The sequence below is a fragment of the Ursus americanus genome, chromosome 24 (genome assembly GCF_024610735.1).
Source record: "Ursus americanus isolate L20-20 chromosome 24, mUrsAme1.1.p, whole genome shotgun sequence".
Taxonomy (NCBI): domain Eukaryota; kingdom Metazoa; phylum Chordata; class Mammalia; order Carnivora; family Ursidae; genus Ursus; species Ursus americanus.
In genome coordinates, this window is record NC_142150.1 from 42516739 (window position 1) to 42539669 (window position 22931).

At 61.0% G+C, this 22931-nt stretch overlaps 1 protein-coding gene and 1 long non-coding RNA gene across 5 annotated transcripts; one reads left to right on the top strand and one right to left on the bottom strand.

Annotated features, from left to right (window-relative positions):
* Nucleotides 1–635: 635 nt before the first annotated feature.
* On the bottom strand, nucleotides 636–7003 carry LOC123778396 (uncharacterized). The gene is made up of 4 exons (XR_006775920.2): nucleotides 6866–7003; nucleotides 6554–6739; nucleotides 4548–4784; nucleotides 636–1258 (listed from the first exon to the last, which is right to left on the bottom strand). It is a non-coding gene; the product is annotated as an uncharacterized LOC123778396 (long non-coding RNA).
* Nucleotides 6610–22761, top strand: ALDH3B1 (aldehyde dehydrogenase 3 family member B1). Of its 4 annotated transcripts, none has more exons than XM_045775691.2 (10): nucleotides 6610–6748; nucleotides 11423–11585; nucleotides 13514–13624; nucleotides 13751–13871; nucleotides 14203–14288; nucleotides 14735–14816; nucleotides 17062–17448; nucleotides 17814–17980; nucleotides 20465–20564; nucleotides 22103–22761. In XM_045775691.2, exons 2-10 carry the CDS (start codon nucleotides 11424–11426, stop codon nucleotides 22291–22293), a joined length of 1407 nt encoding a protein of 468 aa, XP_045631647.2. In that variant the 5' UTR covers nucleotides 6610–6748; nucleotide 11423; the 3' UTR covers nucleotides 22294–22761. The 4 variants fall into 4 exon arrangements, with proteins under 4 accessions (XP_045631647.2, XP_045631648.2, XP_087711209.1 ...); XM_045775692.2 differs by lacking the exon at nucleotides 6610–6748 and adding an exon at nucleotides 6832–6929; XM_087855083.1 differs by lacking the exons at nucleotides 6610–6748; nucleotides 20465–20564 and adding an exon at nucleotides 6832–6929.
* Nucleotides 22762–22931: the final 170 nt, after the last annotated feature.

Here is a 22931-nt window from a genome sequence, read left to right on the forward strand (position 1 = left end):
TGGAAAGATCCTTTGAATATGACACCAAAAGCACGGACAACACACACACACACAAAATCAGCAGGTGGGACGACATCAAACTTAAAAGCTTCTGCACTGGCAAAGAAACCGTCAAAATAAAAGGCAGTCTACAGAATGGGAGAGAATATTTGTAAACCACGTATCAGGTAAGGGGTTCCAAAATCGATAAAGAATTCATACAACTCAACAACAAAAAAACAAGCACTCTGATTTTAAAACGGGCAGAAGAACTAACTAGACATTTTTTTCCCCAAAGAAGACATCCCAGTGGTCAACCGATCCATGAAGGGGTGCATAGCATCACTAATCGGAGAAAAGCAAATAAAAACCACACCTGGAAAAGTGGCTATGAATCCAGAACACAACCGATAACAGGTGTTGGCGAGGATGTGGAGAAAAAGGGACCCCGTGCACTCTTGGTGAGATGATAAACTGGGCCGGCCATTTTGGAGACTAGTCTGGGGCTTCCTCAGAAAACTCACAGTAGAGCTGCCATATGATCTGGCAGTCCCACTTCTGACTCTTTCCCTCCTGGTTTGCTGTGATTGAATGGTCTCGTCCCCCACCCTACCCCACCCCACCCTACCCCACCCCATCCCTGGCAGATGCTCACCACGTACCCCTCACGCAGAAGACTGTGCCAGCACTTAGTGAATGGGTGGGTAAGTGAGTGAATGGGTGACATACACCCGCCTCAAAAGGGTTGCTGGGAAGGCAGGGGGCTGGGGGTGTGGAGGGCGTGGATCTGCAGAGGCTTCCGGCTGCTGTTTTCTCCAGACCACGCCCAGGTGCAGATGTGGGGCTAGCAGACAGGTGGAGTGGTGCCCGAGGTGCCCAGAAGTAGGAGGTACAAAAGCTGCGGGAGGGAGGGGGGCCCGAGGTCTAGGGGCAGGAAGAGACAGGACAGCAGGGAGGCAGTGGATGCCGGGAGGCTGGGAGGCCAGGAGGCCAGGAGGCTGTGGTCAGAGAATGGACGCTGGGGTTCATTACCTTGGGGGATGATCAAGTCCCAGGTGTGCTGGTGGCGCAGGGTGGGAAGGGATGAAGAGGTCCAGGAGGTCATGGGGCTGGTTGGGGGGGGCCTTTGATGCCCCCAGGAGGATGCAGTCCTGCAGAATTCGGTGGCTGAGCAGGAGACGTGGCCGGGAGGAGGGAAGATGGCTGCATGAGGTGGGCAGTATGGCCTCAGGGAGTGAGCTCAGTGGAGCAGGGAATAGGAGGCGGGGGTCCCGAGGCTCTGCAGGAGAGTAAGGAGGATGCCAAGAATGAGCCCTTTCCCCTTCTAAAACCATCTTGCGTCTGGGTAGACACTAGCATCTGTGGTCTATAAAACCCTTTTTCCCTTGAGGCCCTCTAAGCCAAGTGCACTGGGCTGGCAGCCACGTCTCCTCCAGCACCCGTGACCAAGAACCCAGGACAAGCCAGGGAGGAAGAGGTTGGGGAAGGGCCCTCTCTCCCTGGAGCAGCATCCCCAGGGCATCCCCCCAGCTGGGTATCCCGTCTTCTCTGGCATTAGTGTGGGAAACCCCAGCACCTCGCCTTGCACAGACCCTGCTACTCCCCACGTACAAAAGAGCAGTAAGCGGAAAAGGACTTCCACTGGCTAAAAACGGGGCGGTGGGGGCCGGAGGAACGGAAGCCTCGTGGATGCCGGAGCACACCTTTGGGGTGCGAGAGAGGAGGTACCCCAGGCCAGACGGTTGTTATGGAGAGAGATAAGACGGGAAGTGTTCAGCTGTCCCTACATCAGGAAGAGGGCAGGCCCACAAAAGTCTTATGAACGGAGAGAGGGAAGGTGGGTGACTTCAGAAGGGACCAGGAAGCTCTGAGATGCGGCCTCTTGAAACTGGGGCCCAAGAGCCCACGTCTGTCGTGGGCCCGTGAGGCAGGGGGAGCAGCTCACAGACAGTGTGAGGCATTTCCACGCCCTGAGTGGGTGTGTGTGGTCCAAGGGTAAAGGTCCCTAAGGTGGGCTTCTCCGCTCAGGGGGAGAGGGGCAAGGTTCGCTGAACAGCCAATGTCTCAGGCCAACTCAGAACTCTCTGGGTTTCTTTCTTTCTTTTTTTTTTTAATCTCCCACCAGAAGGTCCCCAAGAGGAAATCAAGCAGTGTGTTTTAAGAAACAACCAGAAAGCAAAGAGAAGGTAACAGGGGAGCAGACACGTTGTTCCAGGAAGCCCATGGTCTGCGCTCCATAAGGAAAATACCAGCACCCATCTGTCCCAGAACCTTCCATGGTGTGACACGTGGTCTTGCCCAGCAGCTCTGTGGCCGCTTCTTAGATTCTGACTTCCATGAGAGTGCAGGCTTTCTCTGGGTCACAGTTCAGGCCTATAGAGGAGGTTACTGTACAGTTTAGGGGCCCAGAATTATTTAATCAAAGTCCTTGTCAGGACGCCTGGGTAGCTCAGTCAGTTAAGGGTCTGACTCTTGATTTAGGCTCAGGTCATGATCTCGAGGTCATGAGATCGAGCCCTGCATGGGGTGCCAAGCTGGGTGTGGGGTCTGCTTGAGATCCTCTCTCTCTCTCTGCCCCTCCCCGCGCCCCACCCCCTCTACTTGCACTCACACATGCGCGCTCTCTCGTAAAAAAAAAAAAAAAAAGTCCTTGTTACACATGGACTCCTTCTGTGGTCTGGGTGACTTTTAATTTACTTTTATTATTTTTTAAAGATGTATTTATTTGAGAGAGAGAAAGAGCACGAGCAGGAGGGGCAGAGGGAGAGGGAGAGAGGATCCCAAGCAGACTCCGCACTGAGTGGAGAGCCCGACGCGGGGCTCACGACCTCAAGACCAAGACCTGAGCTGAAACCAAGAGTTGGATGCTCAACCGACTGAGCCACCCGGGCGCCCTGGTGACTTTTAACTTTAAATTGCTTTACTAAGATCAATTCATTTCAGAACATTTTTAGGGGGAGGTCCTGGTAGCTTGGTTTAAAACCTGATATTATGGCGCCCAGTGCTTAATGATATTATTCTAACCTTATTAAAAGCAAAAAGGAAATATATTTACATTTAAATGAGAAAAAAATATCATTTCCTTTTTTTAAAAAAATAAAGACATGAAAAACACACGTACAAATGTCCCAAGTTGAGTAATGAGTAACTCTGGTCTTGTTAGCATTCCCGCATGGGGACGCCAGAGGAAGTGGTTAGCAGGCACTTGGGGCACCAGGGCTCTCCAAATCTGCTCATGCCCAGACACTAGCAGCAAAACTACGTCTGGCTCAGCAGACTGGGCAAACTGCTCCTGGACACAAGAGCTTTCAACTACTGGAGCCAGAGGCTCCCTGCTTAGATTCGGGTGCTGGCAGAGGATTGGGGGTGGAGAGAAGGAGGCACGCGGGCAGCAGCTTGGCTCTGCCAGGATCCCAGAGCCCCGATTGTGGGTCAGCATTTCCTGGGTCCCTCTGACCCTCTGGGGGCTGATGACACCACTTCCTCCCTTCGCCCCTCAGGCCTGGGACTGCCTCCAAGGCGGGCATGGGGGGACCCGGATGAACGCCACCACCATGGCCTACAGGACCGAGAACTGAGTGAGGGCAGCACACCCCTCCCACCCCATCCAGGCCTCACGGCACTCACTCACTGTCGAGTCCCCAGGGAGGAGTAGCCATATCCCCCCACCCCCCCGCAACAGTTTTCGAATTATTTTCTCTCTAATAGGTTTGATTTTTTTGTTCTCATGATGATATACTAGGATGTTCTTTACAGAAAAGCAATCAGAAGAAAGAAATATTGCTCCCAATTTGGATGCCGCGAATCATCTCCAGGGGCGTGTGGGGCAACCGAAGCGTGACTCCACACTGCGTCCCAGAGAGGGCCTCGCTGGGCCACTCATTCACCTGACGCCGCTTCCCCGGCATGGAGTTGACTCTTTGCCATTTTTTAAACTAAAAGCCTTGGGGATGACACTCATCACAGGCTGTTGGGAGGTCCCCAAGCGGAGTTGTGCCAAGAACCCGGCCGGTGCCTGACAGAGCAAATGCCCAAGAAACAGTGCCTGCTGCTTTCAGCCGAGTGATGAGGCTCCCGGGAGTGAGGGTGACCCCGTGGGCTCCTAAGCCAGGGCTCAGGGTGCCCCGGAAACACTGTGGGCCTGGCTGGGCTAGAATCCCCCTCTGTCACTCTTCCTGTGTGTGCCTGCCCCGGTCACTGCGCGTCTCTGAGCTGTTGTCTCTCCCGCGAGCTGGGACCGCAGTGTCTGAGACTTCCATGAGGATCTGTGTGGAGTGCCTGGCACGGTGCTTAGCACACCCTGGGTGCTTAGTCGAGGTGCGCTGAGTACGTGCCGGCCGTGCCCCGAGTGCCAGCGGCCTCGAACTGTGTGCCTACGGTGGGTCCTGCTGGTCTCTGAGGGGAGACTGGAGGCGGTGAGGGGGAGAAGAGCTGGGGTGGGCTCGCCTCTTAGGCAAAAGACAAGGAAGAAAGCTGGGGGCAGGGCCTCGGGGACAAGGCCAGGGTGGCCACTCCCTCGGGAGGGCAGGAAAAGGGCAGAAAGGCATACGTGCCTATTGAGCACCTACTGTATACCGGATGATTCCAAATGCACTCCTATTTCTCCTTTGCAGCAGCCTGTGAGAAGGCAGAGTCAGCCCCGTTTCACAAGGGGGGAAGTGAAGAAGACCAGGAGAGGGGCCACGACCTGCTCAAGGCCTCTTGGCAGGTGGGCGGAGGGGCCTGGTTTGAGGCTCTGTCAGCAGGCAAGGTGGTGAGATGGTCCTGGCAGGTCTGAGGCCCCGTGAGCCAGGCTCACCAGCTATCTGAGGGAGGGAAGAAATGAACGAATGAGTGAATTAATGAGCCTGCCTGATGCCATAACCCATGACCAGCCCACCCTCCCCCACCTCTCTACCCTGGAGAAGGAGGCAGAAGGTGACGGTAATGGTCAGTTCATCCCAACTTCCAAACTAAAACCCGGAGGACTTGCCAAAGCACAGGGCTGAGGCAAATGTGGGGGAGCGAGGCCTCTGTGTCCCCTCTTTTAACCTCTGTGCTCCCCCAAAGTGCACCCCACCTGGCCAACCTGGGTCCTTGGCAGAACCCGTCGCCCATCAGTGCCGGCTCTAAGTGTGCCTCCCGGTGGTACCCCACACAGACCTCTCCCCACTTATCTTGAGCTCTCTACAACAGGGACATGAGCTCCAGACCACACTGAGCCCCTGGACCTTCGAGGATCAGTAGAGGCCTCCAACCCGGAGAGGGGGAGAGTAACTATTCCTCCCCAAGGGGCAATGCCCCCTCAGGCTGGGGGAGCTTCACTGCCAGGCCAGGTTAGGACCCCTTTGCCAGGAGGCCAGGCCTCCTTGGAGATGTCCCAGGCTGTTCCCGCGTTCATGACAAGTTCCCGGGTGGTCCTGCAAGGTGATTCTTGGCCAGGAAGGGTCCCTTCAGGATCTCGAAACACCCATCTCACCCACCACTACCTCCCCAGGTGGGTTCCTGATTTGCTGTGTAGCCTTAGACCAGCGGCTGCCCCTCTCTGGGCCTGATTCCTGACTAAGGGCTGTCAGACTCAGCCCCAGCCCAGCCCCGCCTGGTGCCGGCTCTGCCACTGCCGTTGCCTGGCTCAGCTCCAGACAGCAGGGCAGGGCTGTCACATGCTGAGCCACGTGACAGGCAGCGGCTGGGGGCTCCATCCCATGCAGAGGACGGGGGCCTCTGCAGCCCCTTCCCCTGTCCCAGCTGGCTGAAGCCTCCAGGGCAACCAGAGCCGGTGTGGGCCCGGAGACCTCTCCTGTCCCCCAGGTAGGCAGGGGGAGCCAGGCGGGCCGGGGCGGTGAGAAGCATCTTCCAGGTGCCGGGTCGGCCCAGAGGCCCCAGGCCAGGATACCAGGCAGACACCCAGGGATCCAAGACAGAAGGGCAGTGGTGGGCCCAGGGTGGCAGGCGCGGGGCGATGGCACAAAGGATGCTCCTGCCCCCACACATGTAACCTAATCACCCGCCTGTCTGACACCAGCAGCTGCGCGGGAACCATCCCCCTTTGTGCTGGCTCCGACAGGTGTGCTTGGGGTGGGGGCGGCGGGAGGACAGAGGACAGGCCCCCTTGGCACAGCTCAGACACCGGAGGAGTAAGACCATAGGAACCGCCATGGTGACACTTGTGACAGCTGTCCTAGAGGGCAGAGGGTGGGGCGCTGCCCTGGGAGGTGGGAGGGGACCTCTGGGGATGGACATGGCCCCTCCGCTCCTGAGCGACAATCTTCCAGTGTGGCTCCCAGCCCTGCCGTTCATGCCCTGTGTGGCCAAGTCCGGTCCGCTCTCTGGGGCTGTTTTCTCGTTGGGAGATGTCACGTTCCAGGGTGACATGTTCTGAGAGGGGTGCTGGATGAGGTGGCACTGGACACGGATGCGGGGAGAGCTAGGGAACGGGGTCGGTGCGCGTGGGCCCTGACGCTGTCCTGCTGTCTTTGGATCTGATCCCTTCATTTTGTGTCTGGAAAACCAAGGCTCACGGGGGCGGGAGGGGTGCGGTGGGATGGGGGCAGGGCTTTCCCCGCTATTCCAGGCTACCTGAACCCACCCACACCTTAGTTCCCAGGACCACTGCCGCGGGCTCTCCTCCTCCTCCAGCTGCGCCTGGGTCTGGTGAGACCTTGGGCTGGACCCCTCCGCTCAGAGCTCCCTGAAGACCTGCTGTGTGGCCCTGGACTCGTGCTGGCCTTCTCTGGGCCCGGGCTCCTTCTCTGTGGTCCAGGAGAAGATCCAGAGGCCCCTGAGAGAGGTAATGAAGTCTCCGCCTGCAGCTTCCAGCCGGCCCAGCGCCGAGGTCAGGCGCCCGGCCAGGGCAGCCCCGCCCCAGGGGCCCGCCCAGCCTTGGACGTTTCATAACGACTCCTACCGCGACAGGGCAGCGGGGCAGAGCAGGGACCGCCAGCAGGAAGGGCAGCTTGGCAGGGCCTCAGGTACGCTGTCCCGGGGAGGCGGGGATACAGCAGACAGCAGTCAGGGCCCGCGACCTGGCTGGTAGGCTTGCTCGGGGACACCAGGCTGAGGGCTGCCTGGCCGCTGGTGGCCGCTCACACAGGCTGGCTTTGTCTTTGCGGAGCTCCTCTGCCTGCTGGGGAGAAAAGGGAAGGAGGAAGGCGCTTCCCTCTGCCCGGACCTAAGAGCCGGAGAGGGAGGGGCTGAGAGGCTCTGGGGCTCCTGAGGCTGGTGGCCGGCAGCCACCCTCATTTTGTCCGCCGTCTTCCTCTCACTGGGGTTACAGCACATCTTTTCGGGGGACTGAGGGCCCCAGCTCTGGACCCGGCTGCCCCAGGAGGGAATGCACCCCCATCCCTGGCGGGGGCTGGGGGGTGGGGCAAGCATCCATCTGGCAAGGCATAGTTTCTGGGCACTGCTGGGCGAGCCCGGTGCTGGGACCGGGGTACCCATGACTCTGGGACATCCCATTCTTGGGAGCAGGCTCTGCCAGGGTCCGGGAAGGAGGGACTAGCCAGACTGCCCTGCCTGGAGGAGGCACTGATCGTCAGAGGGACTCAGCATTGGGGGACTCTCTGTGGGGTGGGGCCGGTGTTGGCTCAGCCCACAGTCCAAGGGTTGATCCCCAGTTCCCCAGCCCCCATTGTAGGGAGGGGACTCTGCCAGAGCTTCTGGAGAGCCCCTGAAAAGCCAGGTTCAGGTTCCAGGGGGAGAACAGATTGGAGACCCTGGGGTATCAGGACCTGTGGGGTCATCAAGGCCGGCCCTGTGCCCTCCACCCCTGACAGCCTGATTGAGGTCCCCCAGACCCTCAGAGCCCCATGTTTGTCTCGTCACCCTGGCCAGCTCCATATCCCTGCCCCCACGTGGGTCTCGGGCTGATGTCCTTGCCTCCCTGGTGCCCACGCTGGGCTCTACCCCAGGGTCTCCTCCCTGAAGCCCCCTTGGCGCAGCTGTCTTTTGCGGTCTGTCTGAATAATGCTCCTTCAGGGCCATCGTCACCAAGCACTCACAGGGCTCAGGCCGTAAGGGCTCAGGCCGCACACAGCCCTGCGCACCTGACTTCTCCCAGCAGCGCCCTGCGGCAGCCACAGGCACCATCCCCACTTCCCAGATGGGGAAGGGGAGCCACAGGGGAGCTGAGCAACCCGCCCAAGGACTCCTAGCTCACAAACAGGGCTGCCGGGATTCGCCCCCAGATCACTGGGCCCTGACACTGTAGCAAAAGGGGGCTTTTAGGGAGGTGCCTGGGGGACTCAGTTAAGCATCCAATTCTTGATCTCAGCGCGGGTCCTGATCTCAGGGTTGTGAGTTCAAGCCCCACGCTGGGCTCCACGCTGGATATGGAGCCTACTTTTAAAAAAGGTGGCGGGGGGGGTTCTCTTAGGAAGCGTCCGGGACAGCTCAGGAAGCCGAGACGGAGAGAAGGACAGAGTGTGCGGAGGCTGGGTGGGGAGAAGGGCAGGGCCTGTGGCCCGGAGAGCTCATCAGCAGGACTGGCCCCCGTACAAGGCTGGGGTCGGGGTAGCAGATTCCCAGTGATGCTCTGGAGCCAGCCGACCTGCGTGCCCAGCTGACTCACCCCTCCCTGACGCCATGCGGCCTGTCTGGGCCTCGGCTGCCCCCAGGGGCGCCGTGCGGACACCCACGCTGGCCACGTCAGGTGCCTGCGGGCACATGCGGCCAGCACCTGCTCGTTATGATGATTCGAGTCCCCAGGGCCAGGCCTTGAGGGGATGTGGCCTGTCCTCCCCTGGCCTCCAAGCCAAGGGAAAGAGGCCTGTCCCTTGTCTTCTTCTGCTGACTTAGCAACTCCCCCAAGTGCAGCAGGTGGTTGAAGCTGGGGCCCCCTAAGCAGGCGGGGGACCCCTGGGCCCGCCAGCCCCTGGGACCTCAGCACTCAGCCCGAGGAGGGCACGAGGGGAAGCAGGGTGAAATAGTGAGGAGACAGAGGCAGAGAGCAGGGTACAACCAGCGAGGGCACCGCCCGAGTCCAGCCACGCGCCCTGGCCCACGGGCCCTGTGTCTGCAGCTCGGGCCAGCCCCAGAGGTGTCCTCTCTCCCCAGGGGTCAGGCTGCCACATAGGGGGATGAAGAGTGGGGGGTGGGCAGCCCTCTGTTCCTCCGGATTCCTCTGCATCCCGATTTCCAATGTAGAGAAGCTGGGTGGTCTGGGGCCACCTCCTTGCCCTCTCTGTGCCGAGGTGTCCCTCTCCTTTCGGGGACAAGACGGTGCCCTCGGCAGGCTGTCATGGTGGTCAAACGAGTCACGCAGGCACAGGAAGTGTCACTCCACATCCTTACGGGCTTCCACAGTATCACACATAGGTCGGGGGTGCGGGGTCGGGGGGTGGAGGTGGGCTCAAAGACCCCAGCCCAGGCCGATCCAGGAAGCCCCTCATCTGTGTGTCCTTTGTGAGGTCACAGGCCCAGGCTTCCCCAGATCCCAGGCAGGAGGTGGCCTGGGCTCCTGGGCTCCTAGGCACACCTGGGCGGTGCCCAGCTTCCCATCCCCTAACAGGCACCCCTTGTCCCTCAGTGACCAACCTGGGGGGGGCAATATTGGGTGAGTTGGCCTCAGTGTTGCCAGGAGAGGCTGCTGGAATGTTCCGTCCAGACCTGCACCCCCACAGACCTCACTGTTCCCCTCGCCCAGAGGTGTGCCATTCCAGTTACGTGCCTTACATATTTGTGGGTTCTGCACACATAGCTTATGAAAGGGCAGAGAACCCTGGGGAGGCAGGTGAGGTGGGTGTGCTTTGCTCTCAGCGTCCGTCAGCAGGGGTCCGGAGGTGCCGGGAAGACAGAACAAGGAGTGGCAGCGGGTGGAGAGAAAGAAATACTTGTTAGGTACTCAGTGATCGTAACCGCAGCTGACCTTTCTCCGGCCCGTGGCATGTGCACAGCGGCCAACCCTTTAGGGGGCCTTATGTCATTTACTTTTCAGGACCATGGCAAGTGCTATTATCATCCCCACATTACAGACAAGGAAATTGAGGCAGAGAGATGAGTGGCCTGCCCAAGGTCATAAGACCAGTAGGAGGCCGAGCCGGGAGACAAGCCCAGATGGCAGCTCTGGGGGCCAGTAGGGCTCTCGGCTCCGAGCTCTCACACTGGCCAGCGCCCCTTCCTCCAAGAAGGAGGGTGGGGTCTGGGGGCAAGGCTGGGGCCGAGAGGGGCTCTGAGAATGTCCCCTTTCTGCTACACTGCCACCCTCTCTGGAGGCCCCCAGGCAAGTGCTCAGTTTCTCCTGACCAGAGCAGGAGGCCTGTGGGGTCAGCCTGGCCCCCATCATGCCCAGGAATCCAGCCAGGCCCTCAGCACAGAGTGCCCTTCTGGCCAGACCATCCTATTGGCAGAAGCAGGCTCAGCTCTCAGGGCCATGGATCACTCCAGAAATCTGAGGGCCGTGGGGTAGCCACTTAACAACAGCTGGTAGCCTTGGCCGCGCTGATGCCCGGCCCTGGGCTCAGAACTGGACAGCATGGTCTCATCTTTGAAAAACAGCCTGTCAGCTGGTGGGCGCTATCTTACCCCCCTGACAGATAAGGGGATTGAGCCACTGAGACCGAACTCAAGTAGGTAGGCAAAGAGGGGCCAGTAGGAGAGAGGATGAAACCTGCTCCCCGTGTGAGGGAATAATCAGGGTGGGCTGCCTAGGGGAGGCGTTCACCAAGTTGAGGCCTGAAGGGAAGGGAGTCAGAGAGGGCAGGAGGAAAGGGTCCCCACGGGTCCTTGGCACCAGGCCAAGAAGCAAGTACGTCACACTGCTCCTCTGATGAGCTTCAAGTAAACAGGCGGGGGCCCGGGGGAATGTGGGGGCCCCACCCGGATCTCCTGCCCTGCCCCCCACTGTTCCCTGCTCCTCCAACACTGGGGCTGGTGACAGCGACGTAGACAGCGGAGGCCACCGCCCAGGTCACCCAGCTCCCTGAGCCGCCACCAGCCAGCCCGGCTTCCCCAGGCCGTGCCCCCAGGACAGGGGCAGGAGGCACAGTGTATTCTGTGTCTGGATTGTCCCCAGGGGGGGCCACGGTGGCCGTTGGAGGACTGTCCTCTACTAATCAAACTCTTCCTGGGTACTCCACGCAGGCCTGGCAGGGAGGAGGGCTGCCCCATCTCCAGGAGGAGCACTCTAGTGGGACGGGCGCCATGGCTTGGGGCTAATTTCTGTGTGGTAGGAAGAAGCGAGGTCCCCTGGCTGCCTGCCTACCCTTAGGGGCTGCGGGGTAGCTGTTCCCGAGCCCGTGCCCTGTCTTGCGCCCCCTTCAAGGTCCAGGGCTCTCCTGCCCACCGGCCAAGGGGAAGGGGCTGTGGGTCCGTGTGGGGAGGGGGGAGGGGGCAGCCCCGGCCCTCTGGGGTTACCGTGAGTCCTTGTAGGAGCCTCGGGGAGCCCATGGAGGTACAGCCAGGGGCGCGGGGAGACTGCCCGTGAAGGTGGGGAGCCCCAGCCCACACCGCCCCCTCCCTGCAGGATGGACCCCTTCTCGGACACCCTGCGGCGGCTGCGGGAGGCCTTCAGCTCGGGGCGGACCAGACCTGCCGAGTTCCGGGCCATGCAGCTCAAGGGCCTGAGGCGCTTCCTGCAGGAGAACAAGCAGCTTCTGCAGGAGGCGCTGGCGCAGGACTTGCACAAGGTGGGGGGGGGGGGGCTGGGGGGGCTGGGGAAGCGGGGCGGGGCGCGAGGGGGGTGGACCCCACGCAGGATGGGGACTGCAGCATCCTCCCTGAGGGGGGACGAAGCACCCAGCAAACCCCACCCCTTCCCTGTGCCCTGACCGCCTCCTGGGCACACGTCCATCCACGCCCTTCTCATCCGCTCCGCAGCATTTTACTGAGCACCTGCCATGTGCCGGGTCTACTGTTCTAGGCTCTGGGGATACGACAGAAAGTAAAACAAAGTCCCTGTGCCCAGGGAGCTGCCTTCTGGAGAGAGGCACGCCACAACAATAAAGAGCTAATTGTATAACACGCTGAATGGTTTCAAGGGCCACGGAGAGACACTTCCAGTGTGAAAGGGGCAAGAGGGAGGACCAGGTGCAGGTTTTGTATGTGGTAGGCAGGGGCGGTTTCTCTGAGGAGATGGCATTTGAGCAGAGACCTGCAGGAGGGAGAACATTGGAGGAAATGGCAGGGGGCACAGCATGTGCAAAGGCCCTGAGGCAAGCGGCCTTTGTGCTTGAGGAGCAGCAGAGAGGCCAGCATACCTGCAGGGGAGTGAGAGACGCAGAGATATACACAAGATGAGGTCCAGGGAGGCAGGTCACGCCATGTAGCGCCTCGTAGGCCATGGATGAATTCAGTTTCACTAAGAAAAGTTTTCGTCGTCATTGGCCTCTCTCCAAGCCCACAGGCCTGAGGGCTCGGCTCCTCCCAATTCCAGCAGCAGCCACGGCAATGCATTTGCTTACGGGCAGCCTCCCACCCCCTCAGCCGACAGGGCCCCACTGCTTGGCTGCTCCTGCCCCAGGACAGCTGTCCAGGGGGTTCTTCTCTGGACAAAATGTCCTCTGCACTTGCCACCAAGGCCACAGTGTCCAGACCCACCCCCTGTGTTCCACCGGCCCCTGAACACCTGAAACTCCTCAGGGCCAGGCCTATGGCTCTTTGCCAACTGGAGAGGTCTCGCCCTTCCAAGGGGCCTGCTGGCCCCACCCACGTCACGATAGACACCCTGGTGCCAGCTAGGGGTCCCTCAGTAGCTTCCTTGGGACCCTCCTGTCTCACAGGCACCCCGCCAAGTGTCTGCCCTGTCCCCAGAGCAGCCAAGGACTTTGAGACCAGTGCCTCACGGCATCCAGGGTCATCCCTTGGGGACAGCAAATTATGGCCACAAGGACTTATCTTGAGGGTGTAGCTTCCCGGTGATGCCTGCACCATCTCTCGGTGTCCCCAGACCTGCTCTTAACCATGATGCCCCGGGACTGTAGACAGGTGAGGCCCAGGCTTCCTCATCAGCTGTTTCTGGAATCATCTGTTTTCGCCCTTATGAAACCAGAGTGCTCTGCTCGACAGTCCTCACCCATGCTGCCTGCTGCCATCACCTTACCCACTCTGCTCCTTGCTAACCAGGAACACAGCAAGCCTGCACCCACCTCAGAGCCTTTGCACGCACTATGCCCTTTGCCTGGAATATTCTGCCTCCAGGTATCCATGGGCTCCCTTCCTCCTGATCCTTGCTGCTCAGAAGTCACCTCATCCCAAAGGCCGCCACTGATAATCTTGTATAAAGCAAAGCAAACACACACACGCATACACAGGCGCACACACTCATGCATTCATGCACGCACACACACGCATGCACACACATGTGCGAACGCACACACTCCAGCAGTCTCTGTCTCCCTCCCCCTGTGTCACTCTGGTGACTGTCCCCCCACGACGTCAGCTCTGCGGGGCAGGCTCTCCGTGCTCTCGGTCACGGCTGCATTCCCGGCACAGGAAGGGCTCCTGAGCGCTGGAAGCACTCACTGAACAAGGAGTGAATGAATGAAGGAGCAACTAAGATGTCACATGCCCCCCGGGGCCCCCCAGCCCGAACCCTGCCCCTGTCTCCCCCCTGCAGTCGGCCTTCGAGGCGGAGGTGTCTGAGATCAGAATCAGCCAGAACGAGATTGACTTGGCCCTCAGGAACCTGAGGTCCTGGATGAAGGATGAGAAAGTGCCCAAGAACCTGGTGAGCAGGCCCCGGGGGAGGGTGGGGGGGTGAGGGCGCGCGGGCGCCCCGCCAGGTGCGAGTGGCGCGGAGGGGCTGGGAGTCTCGAGGCCCCACCACTCACCACCACGCTGGCCCCGGGCCCAGGCCACACAGCTGGACTCGGCCTTCATCCGGAAGGAGCCCTTCGGCCTGGTGCTCATCATCGCCCCCTGGAACTACCCCCTGAACCTGACCCTGGTGCCCCTAGTGGGCGCCCTTGCTGCAGGTGAGAGCGGTTCCCACCCTCCCGCTGCCCGCTGCCCCCGCTCGGGCCTCCTGGTGGCCCACAGAGCCAGTGAGCCGGGAGCTGGCAACGGGTGGCTAAGAAAAGCTGGTTCCCCCGCCTGGCCCACCATCTCTGGTCCACCATCCCTGGCCCACCATCCCTGGGCGGTGGGGCCCTGGGCCTGTCAGTCACCTCTCTGAGACAGATTTTCACCTGGGAGAAGAGTGAGGATGGCACCTGCCCTGCAGGTGTAAGGACTGAATGGAGATGGGAGGGGACACCCCTCTCCCAAAGCTCCCCCTGCCCTGCCCCGCCCTGCCATGCCCTGCAGGGAACTGCGTGGTGCTGAAGCCCTCGGAGTTCAGCAGGAGCACGGAAAAGATCCTGGCCGAGGTGCTGCCCCGATACCTGGACCAGGTGAGCAGGGCATGGAGTGGGCCGAGCTGAGCAGGGTCCCCTCGGGAGGGACCCGAGTTCCAACCTCAATCCTGCCTCCTCTGGGTTGTGTGGTCATGGCCAGGTCACTGCCCCCTCCGCCTCCTTCCCTCTGAGTGAAACAGAGGGGCGGTGATCACAGCTGTGCTCTGAGGAGCGTGTCCCCGGGGACTCCCATCTGCCTTCTGGTCAGCCCTGACCACGCTGCCCTGGTCTCCACTCCCCCCAACCCCAGCCCTTTGGGCTGCTTCAGCTGGGGATCCTGGGCAGATCCCTGCTCCCCCCTTGTTCCCATCTGGCCCATCTAGAGCCCTGGAAACTGTGGGTCAGGCCAGGCAAGGGGGGGGGCAGTCCCACACACACAGTCAGCCCTGTGAGTTCCCCAGGCTGGGGTCCCAGAGGGTGCCGTCTGCCACCCCGCCTTGCAGAGCTGCTTTGCCGTGGTGCTGGGAGGGCCCCAGGAGACCGGGCAGCTGCTGGAGCACAAGTTCGACTACATCTTCTTCACGGGTGAGGCTGGGGAGCCCGCTGTGGGCGGGGCTTGCAGGGCTCAGCATGGAGGCTGGTCGAGCCCAGCCACCCCCTCAGGGGTCTTGTCCCCAACCCTGAGAGAGGCCGCAGGGACCCAGGCACACAGACAGCCAGGAAGGAGCCAGACTGGCTCCAGGACAAGCTTGCTCTGTGCTCCTAGAGCCGGTCAGCAACCCTGACCCCTAGGACCCTCTGGTGGCCCCTTCACTGGTCACAGTCTCATGGATGACAGCATCTGCCCGTGCCAAGTTCCCATGGTGCCAGGTGCCCCTGGGACCTTATGTGCCACCCACTGGCCTCGGGACCTTATACATGACCCCACTGACCCAGGGGCCTTGTGGAGAGCTGGACAGATGAGGGATTGGAGGCCAAGGTAACAACAGAGCCGTGGCACCCAGCCAGGGTCACTCCAGGGACCAGGATTGGGGAAGGCTGGATTCTCCTCCCAGGCCCTCAGTTAGAATTGTTCTCCGAGGTCATCTGCCATCTCTCTGGCATGTGCCCATGAGGCCCAGACACCTGGTTTCAAGTGACCAGAGGGCGTTTCTGTAAGGGCGAAGGAGCAGGGAGACCGGGAGCCGTGGTACCTGGCCGAGGTTCTGGAGGACAGAGAAAGCAGACGGGGCAGACAGCAGCTTCTGAGCCTTCCTGCTCCCTGGCCTCGTGCCTTGCGCACCTTGTCCGCGTCAGAGCAGGGGCAGTGCTGTCTCTGCCTTTCCCGCCCAGAGCCTCCACGAGCCCGGGACAGGGCCCACGGGCCCCCACCTTGGCCGACAGGGAGCCCGTTCTAGAAGCAGGTGGGCAGAGTCCTCAGCTGGTCCTGCAGGTTCCTGGTGGCTGGAGGAGCATGAGCGGACCCAGGGAGGGGGCGGCCCACCTTCCACCATCCCACCCGGCAGCTCAGTGGGCTTTGGGCCTTGGCCCCCGTGACTGGAGCCAGGAACCTGGGCAGCCTGCGCAGAGGCCGGCAGACTGACCGGAACCTACTCTCCCACTAGCTCCTGACTTCTCCAGGCCTCTCCTTATCTGACGACAGTCACAGGTCTGTCTTGAGGGCATGTGAGCTCGTGGAAGCCTTTGTCACAGCACCTGGCCTGGGGAAGCATCCCTTCACTTGCTCACTGTTTTCTGAGAGAACACGCCCTGTCCAGACACCATCCAAGCCTTGGGATAAAGCGAGGGCTAAGGAGACAAAGTCTCCCACCCTGGAGGAGCTCACATTATAATGAGGGGACAGGGGACAGAGAGTGGAGAATAGCACGGGAATGGTGGGGCCCTTGGAAGGGACTCTGGCAGGGAGGCATGGCAGGCTTCAACAGACAAGGAGGGCCTCGCAGGAAGGCCTCACAGACAAGGAGGTGTTCTGAAAGACAGGAGGACCTGAGGGAGGAATGGACAGGTGAGGAGACGTGGGTGGGCCTGGAGTGGGGTGGGGTGGGGGGAAGGGCAGGGAAGCTGGAGGAGGCGAGAGCAGGGACATCAGGCTCCCAGGCTGTGGTGGCCAGAGAGGGCCATCCCAGCAGAAATGGCAGTGCGGGACCCTGGGCCAGGCATGGGCAGGAACATCTTAAGATACGGGGGACTTTAGGTGGGGGGAAGAGGGATGGAGGGGACTGTGAGACCCTGGAGATCAACCTAGAGCAGAGGTGGAGACAAGCAGGTGGCCCCTTGAGCCAAGGGTCAGGAGCAGAGGGAAGGGTAGGTGGAGAGGGCGGCAGGGCTGCCAGGTTAGGTCAGAGAGACCCAAATGGCAGCCCCTGGAGCTGGACTCTGGCCTTGGACCAGAGCAGTTTCTGCTGATTCTGGAGAAGACTGGAGAGGTGGGGAGGGGTGCAGAGTGGCATGCCAGCAGGAGTCATGGGCAGGGGGAGGCCGGGATCAGAAGCAGGGCAAGGGGTTCCTGGATTTCTAACGAGGCAGGTCAGGAGAGGGAGCCAGGGGCCTGGCTTGCTGCTGAGTGCAGACCACTACATAGCCAGGTGCAGACCCTTACATAGACCCCGCATTGTTGGGGCTGGTCTGGTGGAGGCCGTGAGCACGGTCCTGGTGCAGAGACTGGCAGGGGAGGGCCAGGGGAGGGCTAGCACCCTCCAACTCCACCACCTCTCTAGAGAGGACAGGCCAGGGAGTGAAAACCCCTCGAGGGGTCCCAGCACCCAGGCTGAGGCCATCCCACCTGGCTGAGGTGACTGAGGGTCACCCCCTGGTTTCTTTTCACGACCAGGGAACCCCCGAGTGGGCAGGATCGTCATGGCTGCCGCCGCCAAGCACCTGACACCCGTCACGCTGGAGCTGGGGGGCAAGAACCCCTGCTACGTGGACGACGACTGCGACCCCCAGACCGTGGCCAACCGCGTGGCCTGGTTCCGCTACTTCAACAGCGGCCAGACCTGCGTGGCCCCCGACTACGTGCTGTGCAGCCCGGACACGCAGGAGCGGCTGCTGCCCGCCCTGCAGAGCGCCATCACCCGCTTCTACGGCGAAGACCCCCAGAGCTCCCCGAGCCTGGGCCGCATCATCAGCGAGAAGCACTTCCAGCGGCTGCGGGGCCTGCTGGGCTGTGGCCGCGTGGCCATCGGCGGCCAGAGCGACGAGAGCGAGCGCTACATCGGTGAGTCGGCCCTGCCGCTGCCGCCGCCGCCGCCACCGGGGCCTCCGGGGCCGCCCTGCGAAGGCCCTTCCAGGACGTGGGCCCGCCTGGGCCGCGAGCCTGGGCCCAGCACCCGGCGCCTCCTCGCCCCGCCCCTGGGACCTCGCCGCCCCGCCCCGCCCCGCCCCGCGGCTCCCAGAGCCGCACCACCCAGCCCAGCCTGGGCCCCCGCCTCCCTGACCTCTGCTCCACCTCAGCCCACATCGGGGCTGGAGAACCCCTCACCGTCCTTACTGGGGGGCCGCGGGGCCGCTCTCTTCCCCAGAAGGCCCCTGAGCCCTGCCCGAGCCCCCGTCCCAGGGCTGAGCCGTCCCCTGTGCCCGCAGCCCCCACGGTGCTGGTGGACGTGCGGGAGACGGAGCCGGTGATGCAGGAGGAGATCTTCGGCCCCATCCTGCCCATCGTGAACGTGAGGAGCCTGGACGAGGCCATCGACTTCATCAACCGTCGGGAGAAGCCCCTGGCCCTGTATGCTTTCTCCAACAGCAACCAGGTGAGGGGGCTGGGGCAGGGCTGAGTGGGGGCTGGACAGAGGTGGGGGCAGGGGCCAGCAGTGGATGGTGGAGTAGTGACAGCAGAAGGGGAGGTGGCTCCAGGACTGGTGTAGACCAAGGGGCCTGGAGAGAGGGTTGGGGGTCCTGCTTCTCTGGACTAGTCACAGGAATTCTGGGATGGGGGCACTCTTGGTTCTGTCACTGTCCTTTCTCCCTGAAGCAGCCGGGCCTCCTCTGTCCTCCAACCTAAGCCACAGTCTCCAGGGTTCATGTCCCTGCTCCAGCAGCAGCCCCCTCCCCCATCTTCGTCACCATCTCGGCTGGTGGTCAAATGTCCCCTTCCGGTGCCTGGCTCGTAGAAGGCACACACAGAACAGAGTGGAATGACCAGGGGAGAATAAAGGGCCAGAACACGCAGGAGGGACAATGAATCCCAGCCCCCTGCCCTGCTCAGGCCCTGGGGCATCCTGGGAGCCTCAAGGGCACAGGGCAGGCAGCGACAGCGCAGGGCACACCTTCCTCTCCCACCCAGCTCTCATGAGATCCCTCGCAGATTGGAAAAAGTGTGGGTTTGTTTTTAAGATTTTATGTATTTATTTGAAGAGACAGAGAGCATGAGCAAGGGGGAGGGGCAGAGAGAGAGGGAGAGGCAGACTCCCCGCTGAGCAGGGAGTATGATGCGGGACTCAATCCCAGGACCCTGGGATCATGACCTGAGCCGAAGGCAGACGCTTCACCGACTGAGCCACCCAGGCGTCCAGGCAGTATGTTTTTAAGAAACTTTTTATTTTGGAATAATTTTAGCTTTACAGAAGACAAAGATAGTCCAGGGAGTCCCAATATACCCCGATACCAGCTTCCCCCATTCAAGGGCCCTTTTGTCCCTCAAAACTAAGAAACAGTGGTTGGTCCATTACTGTTAACCACACTCCAAATTTGAGTTGGATTTTGCATTTTTCTTTCAGCCCCAGGAGCCCAGCTAGGGCCCCAAATTGCATTTAGCTGTCATGGCTCCTCTGGGCTGTGACCACCTCTCAGCTTGGGGGTGCTGACAGGGTCCCTTGCAGAATGTCCCCAACCTCAGTGGTCTGCTATTTGTCTCGTGAAAGAATACCACGGAGGCGAGGGCTGGCCTCGACCTCCTCTCAGCGATGGAGATCCACACATCACTGCTGAGGCCGAGGCCCTGCCTGCCAAGGGTGTCACCGCAAGACCTTCCTCTTCTATGGGAGCAAGTCGCTAAGTCCAGCCCACCTTCCGTGGAAGGGGCGTGACTGAGCGCCACCTGCCGAAGAAGGGGGACACCTACTTAGGTCCCCTGGAATCTGTAAGAAAGATTTGGCTCTTGAGTCAGTTCTATCAGCACGGACCCGTGTGCATCTGCTTGCTTCTCCGGGTTACAACGCAGCAGCGCCTTGTGTCCTTGCTCAGGTTGTCGCTCTTTGGGCACTGGGGGCTGCTGTGTCCCTCAGCAGCCCCCCCATCCTTTTGTTTTCCAAACCACTTCTTTCCTTTCAGGGTTCACGAGATGCTTCGGCTCATCCCGTGTTTCCCTGGCCCAGCCCGAGTCAGCCGTTCCTCCAGGGAACCTTGTTCTATCTGGATAATATTAACTTCAGAAACTTTGCAACCTGGGTTTTTTGGAAGGGGGTCATCTGGCATTGTGACTTCCAAGCTTTTCTGAATGCCCAGCACTGACTGGCCCGGGGGGACACAAAGTCACACCTATGACACATGGCCACCCCCGAGAAACACGGTGACACTCCTGCTCCCTCTTCTGTCACTGTTATTACCGGCCTCCATGTGACTTCTGAGCCCCCTGACGGGCGGTTCCCTCTACCCACGTGCAGACAGGCCCGTTAGCTCAGGATCACATGTCGTACCCAAATATAGCGGAGGTTTCTGGCAATGACTACCGAGTGTTTACTCATCTTTCCCCCTCTCATTCTTTCAATAAACCTGTAGGTTAAAGAGAAAAGGTCTTCTTTAAGTCAAGCAAGGGCCACATTCATGTTTCTAAAATACAAATCTGGCTGCATCACCCCATCTAAATGCCGTCCCTGGGCCGCACACCTGGGTCTCTGCACGTGCCCTTCACTCTGCCTGGGGGGCCCCCTTCCCCTGAGAGGCGGCAGGCACATCACATCCCTCCCCTGGGTCGCTTCCCTGACTACCTGGCATTTCACCCTGAACTCTTCAGGTCCCCAGGCGACCGCTGGGCTTCCTGCGTCCCTCTTGGCCCTGAGTCTGTGTCCCCAGCACCTCGCACGGGCCACGCTCGAGCAGCTGCTCGGGAAACACCAGGAAAGACGTCCGGAGTTGGGGGATCAGTGGCAAGCTGCTACACCACACCCCCCACCTGTGACACCAGTCCTGCAGCTCCCAGGGCGGCTGGACTCTTCCTGGGGCCCCGCGGGCTGGCTGGCTGGCCTCCTGCTGCCCGGCCACAAGGCCTCATGGCTGCTCTCTCCCCCGCCAAACAGGTGGTCAAGCGAGTGCTGGCCCAGACCAGCAGCGGGGGCTTCTGCGGGAACGACGGTTTCATGCACATGACCCTTCCCAGCCTGCCTTTCGGAGGAGTGGGTAGGTGCCGGCAGAGCCCTGCCTTGTCTTGCTGTTACTGGCCTGAGGGCACCCCAACACCTCCATCCCGCAGAAACCTTCCAGACCTGTCCCTGCGTGTGCACGTGGAGGTGGACCCACAGGGATGCCATTTGGGGTTTTTGGCACCACTGTGGTCCCTGTCCCTGGGCGGCCACTGCTTTTCTCACCAAAGGCACGGCCTCGAGTCTGCCCACCAGCGCACACGGGGCGGCCTCACGTGCTCCCTTTACTCCAGGGGGAGGCTACGAACTGCCCCTGGAACCCTTCCTGTGTCCCCTCAGTCCAGCACTTGGTGTGTGACCCCCCCACCCCCAGGAGACAGGGGCTGTTCCCGGCCCAAGGGAAGCCAGGGGAGTGGAGATTTCTGGCCCCAGCAGCCTCCATGACCGCTGCCGAGTCCTGGCCTCCGAGGCAGGAAACCTCAGGGCTGGTCCCCGTGAGCCCAATGGCTGTGTGATCTGGGGTAGCCACGTCCCTCTCTGATCCCGCCTCCTCCTCAGTGGCATGGGAGAGTCAGAGACTGGCGCATGTCCACACTAGGCACCTGGGCCACTGTCCAGCAGGGCCTGGCAAGTTGTCCGGGTGGGTCTGGATACTCCCTGGGGGCAGCTGATGCCACAGGAGCACATGGCACGCTGAGAGTGGACATTCAGGCTCTGTGGGCCCCCAGGACTGGGCCCCACTGCTGGCCTCTTACTGGAGCCCCAACCTAGCCCACCTGACTGCCTGTCTCCAGTCCCGGCCCCGCTTCTCCAGGGAAGTGCGGCAGTCTGTCTGGGGGCAAATCCCATCCTGCTACTCCCCACAGGACTGAGCAAGGCCCTGACTCACCACTTCCTGAGACCCGGCCCTTCCTGGTCTGGCCATGGTGTCCTGCTCCCACCTCCTCTCCCTGCTCCCCTGCAGGGCACCCACCTCCAAGGCTCTCTGAGTTGTCCCCTAAGCCTGGGTCCCCCTTGCCCCCACCCACCCTCGTCCTCTGGTCAACTCTACATCCCTTGGGCCTCACTCCCTCCAGGAAGCCCTCCCTCATTACCCTCAATTCCACCCATCATGGATCCCCTGGACTTGCAGTGCCAAAGCCTGGTCTTCGACGGCCTCCCTACCTAGACACTTTGGACTCAACACAGCACATACTGTGTCCATGGGTCTGAACACCCACCCAAAGCCCACAGCTCTAGGATTGTCGTCCGATGTCACAGAGAAGACCATGGTGAAGTCAACTGCTAAGGTCACAGATCTAATTCAGGGCTGGGATTCAACTCTGAGCAGTCATTCCAGAATCCACACTCTTGACCTGTCTTGCCCCAGCACCTGGCGTCTCCAACAATTACCGAGTTGTTGCTGGTGCCAGACTCGGGGCTAAGCCCTTTACCCACACTGCCTCATGATTAGCTCATTTTACAGATGGGGAAACTGAGGTCCTACTGTGTGTGACCGGCAGAGCCCAGGTCTGTCCGACACCCTCCTGGCTGGCCACCGCGGGGCTGACTGCCGTGTGCCACGCTGTCATACAGGTGCCAGCGGCATGGGCAGCTACCACGGCAAGTTCTCCTTCGACACCTTCTCCCACCACCGTGCCTGCCTGCTGCGCCGCCCCGGGCTGGAGAAGATCTACTCCATCCGCTACCCGCCCTACTCGCCTCGCAACCTGAGGCTGCTGCTGGTGGCCATGGAGGCCCGAAGCTGCAGCTGCACCCTGCTCTGAGCCCGGCGCACGCCCGTGAGTCTGCCGGCCCTGCCGCCTGCAGCTAGTGCCGATGCGGCCTGGGGCTCACGCACGAGGAGGAAAAGACCACAGCCCAGACCAGTGCCTGCCCTCCTCCCTCCTGGGTCTTCTCTCTGTGAGCCCTCAGCCTCCTCACTCAGCTGCCCCCCCAATTAGGACAGGGCAAGGTGAGGGAGCATGGGAGGCAACGCGGTACCCTGGCAGAGGCCGGCAGATGTGGACACCTCTGAGCCATCCCCCTTCCCATGGAGGATGCAGAAGGGGCCCTGGCATCCGGTCCAGGTCACGCCGTAGACCTGCAGTGGCCTAGGCCCTGGGCAGAAATCCCTGCCCTCCCTGAGCTTGTTTCCCTATCTGTACAGCGGAGGCGGTCACAATCAGCACCTCCAGGGATCACTGCGACGATTACATTCTGGAGTTTAATAATAAATAGGTTGTTGATCCCAAGCTCCAGGCACCCTGTCTCCTCCTTTGGGTGGGGTCAGTCTGTCCCCCCTCAGGCCTCTCAGGAGGTCCCTCATCCACTCAGCCACCAGATTAAACCCCTAGGGCCCCTGGCTCAACATCCCCTTCTCACCTCCCAAGTCCCGTCTTTGGGCAAGCCCTGATGGTCCTGT

What these genes read in the sequence shown, in the direction of transcription:
- ALDH3B1 (XM_045775691.2), top strand. Translation starts at nt 11,424, where the DNA reads ATGGACCCCTTCTCGGACACCCTGCGGCGGCTGCGGGAGGCCTTCAGC. An exon ending in AGAAAGTGCCCAAGAACCTG is followed by an intron (nt 13,625 to 13,750) that starts GTGAGCAGGCCC and finishes CCCCGGGCCCAG; the next exon opens with GCCACACAGCTGGACTCGGC. An exon ending in CGACTACATCTTCTTCACGG is followed by an intron (nt 14,817 to 17,061) that starts GTGAGGCTGGGG and finishes TTTCACGACCAG; the next exon opens with GGAACCCCCGAGTGGGCAGG.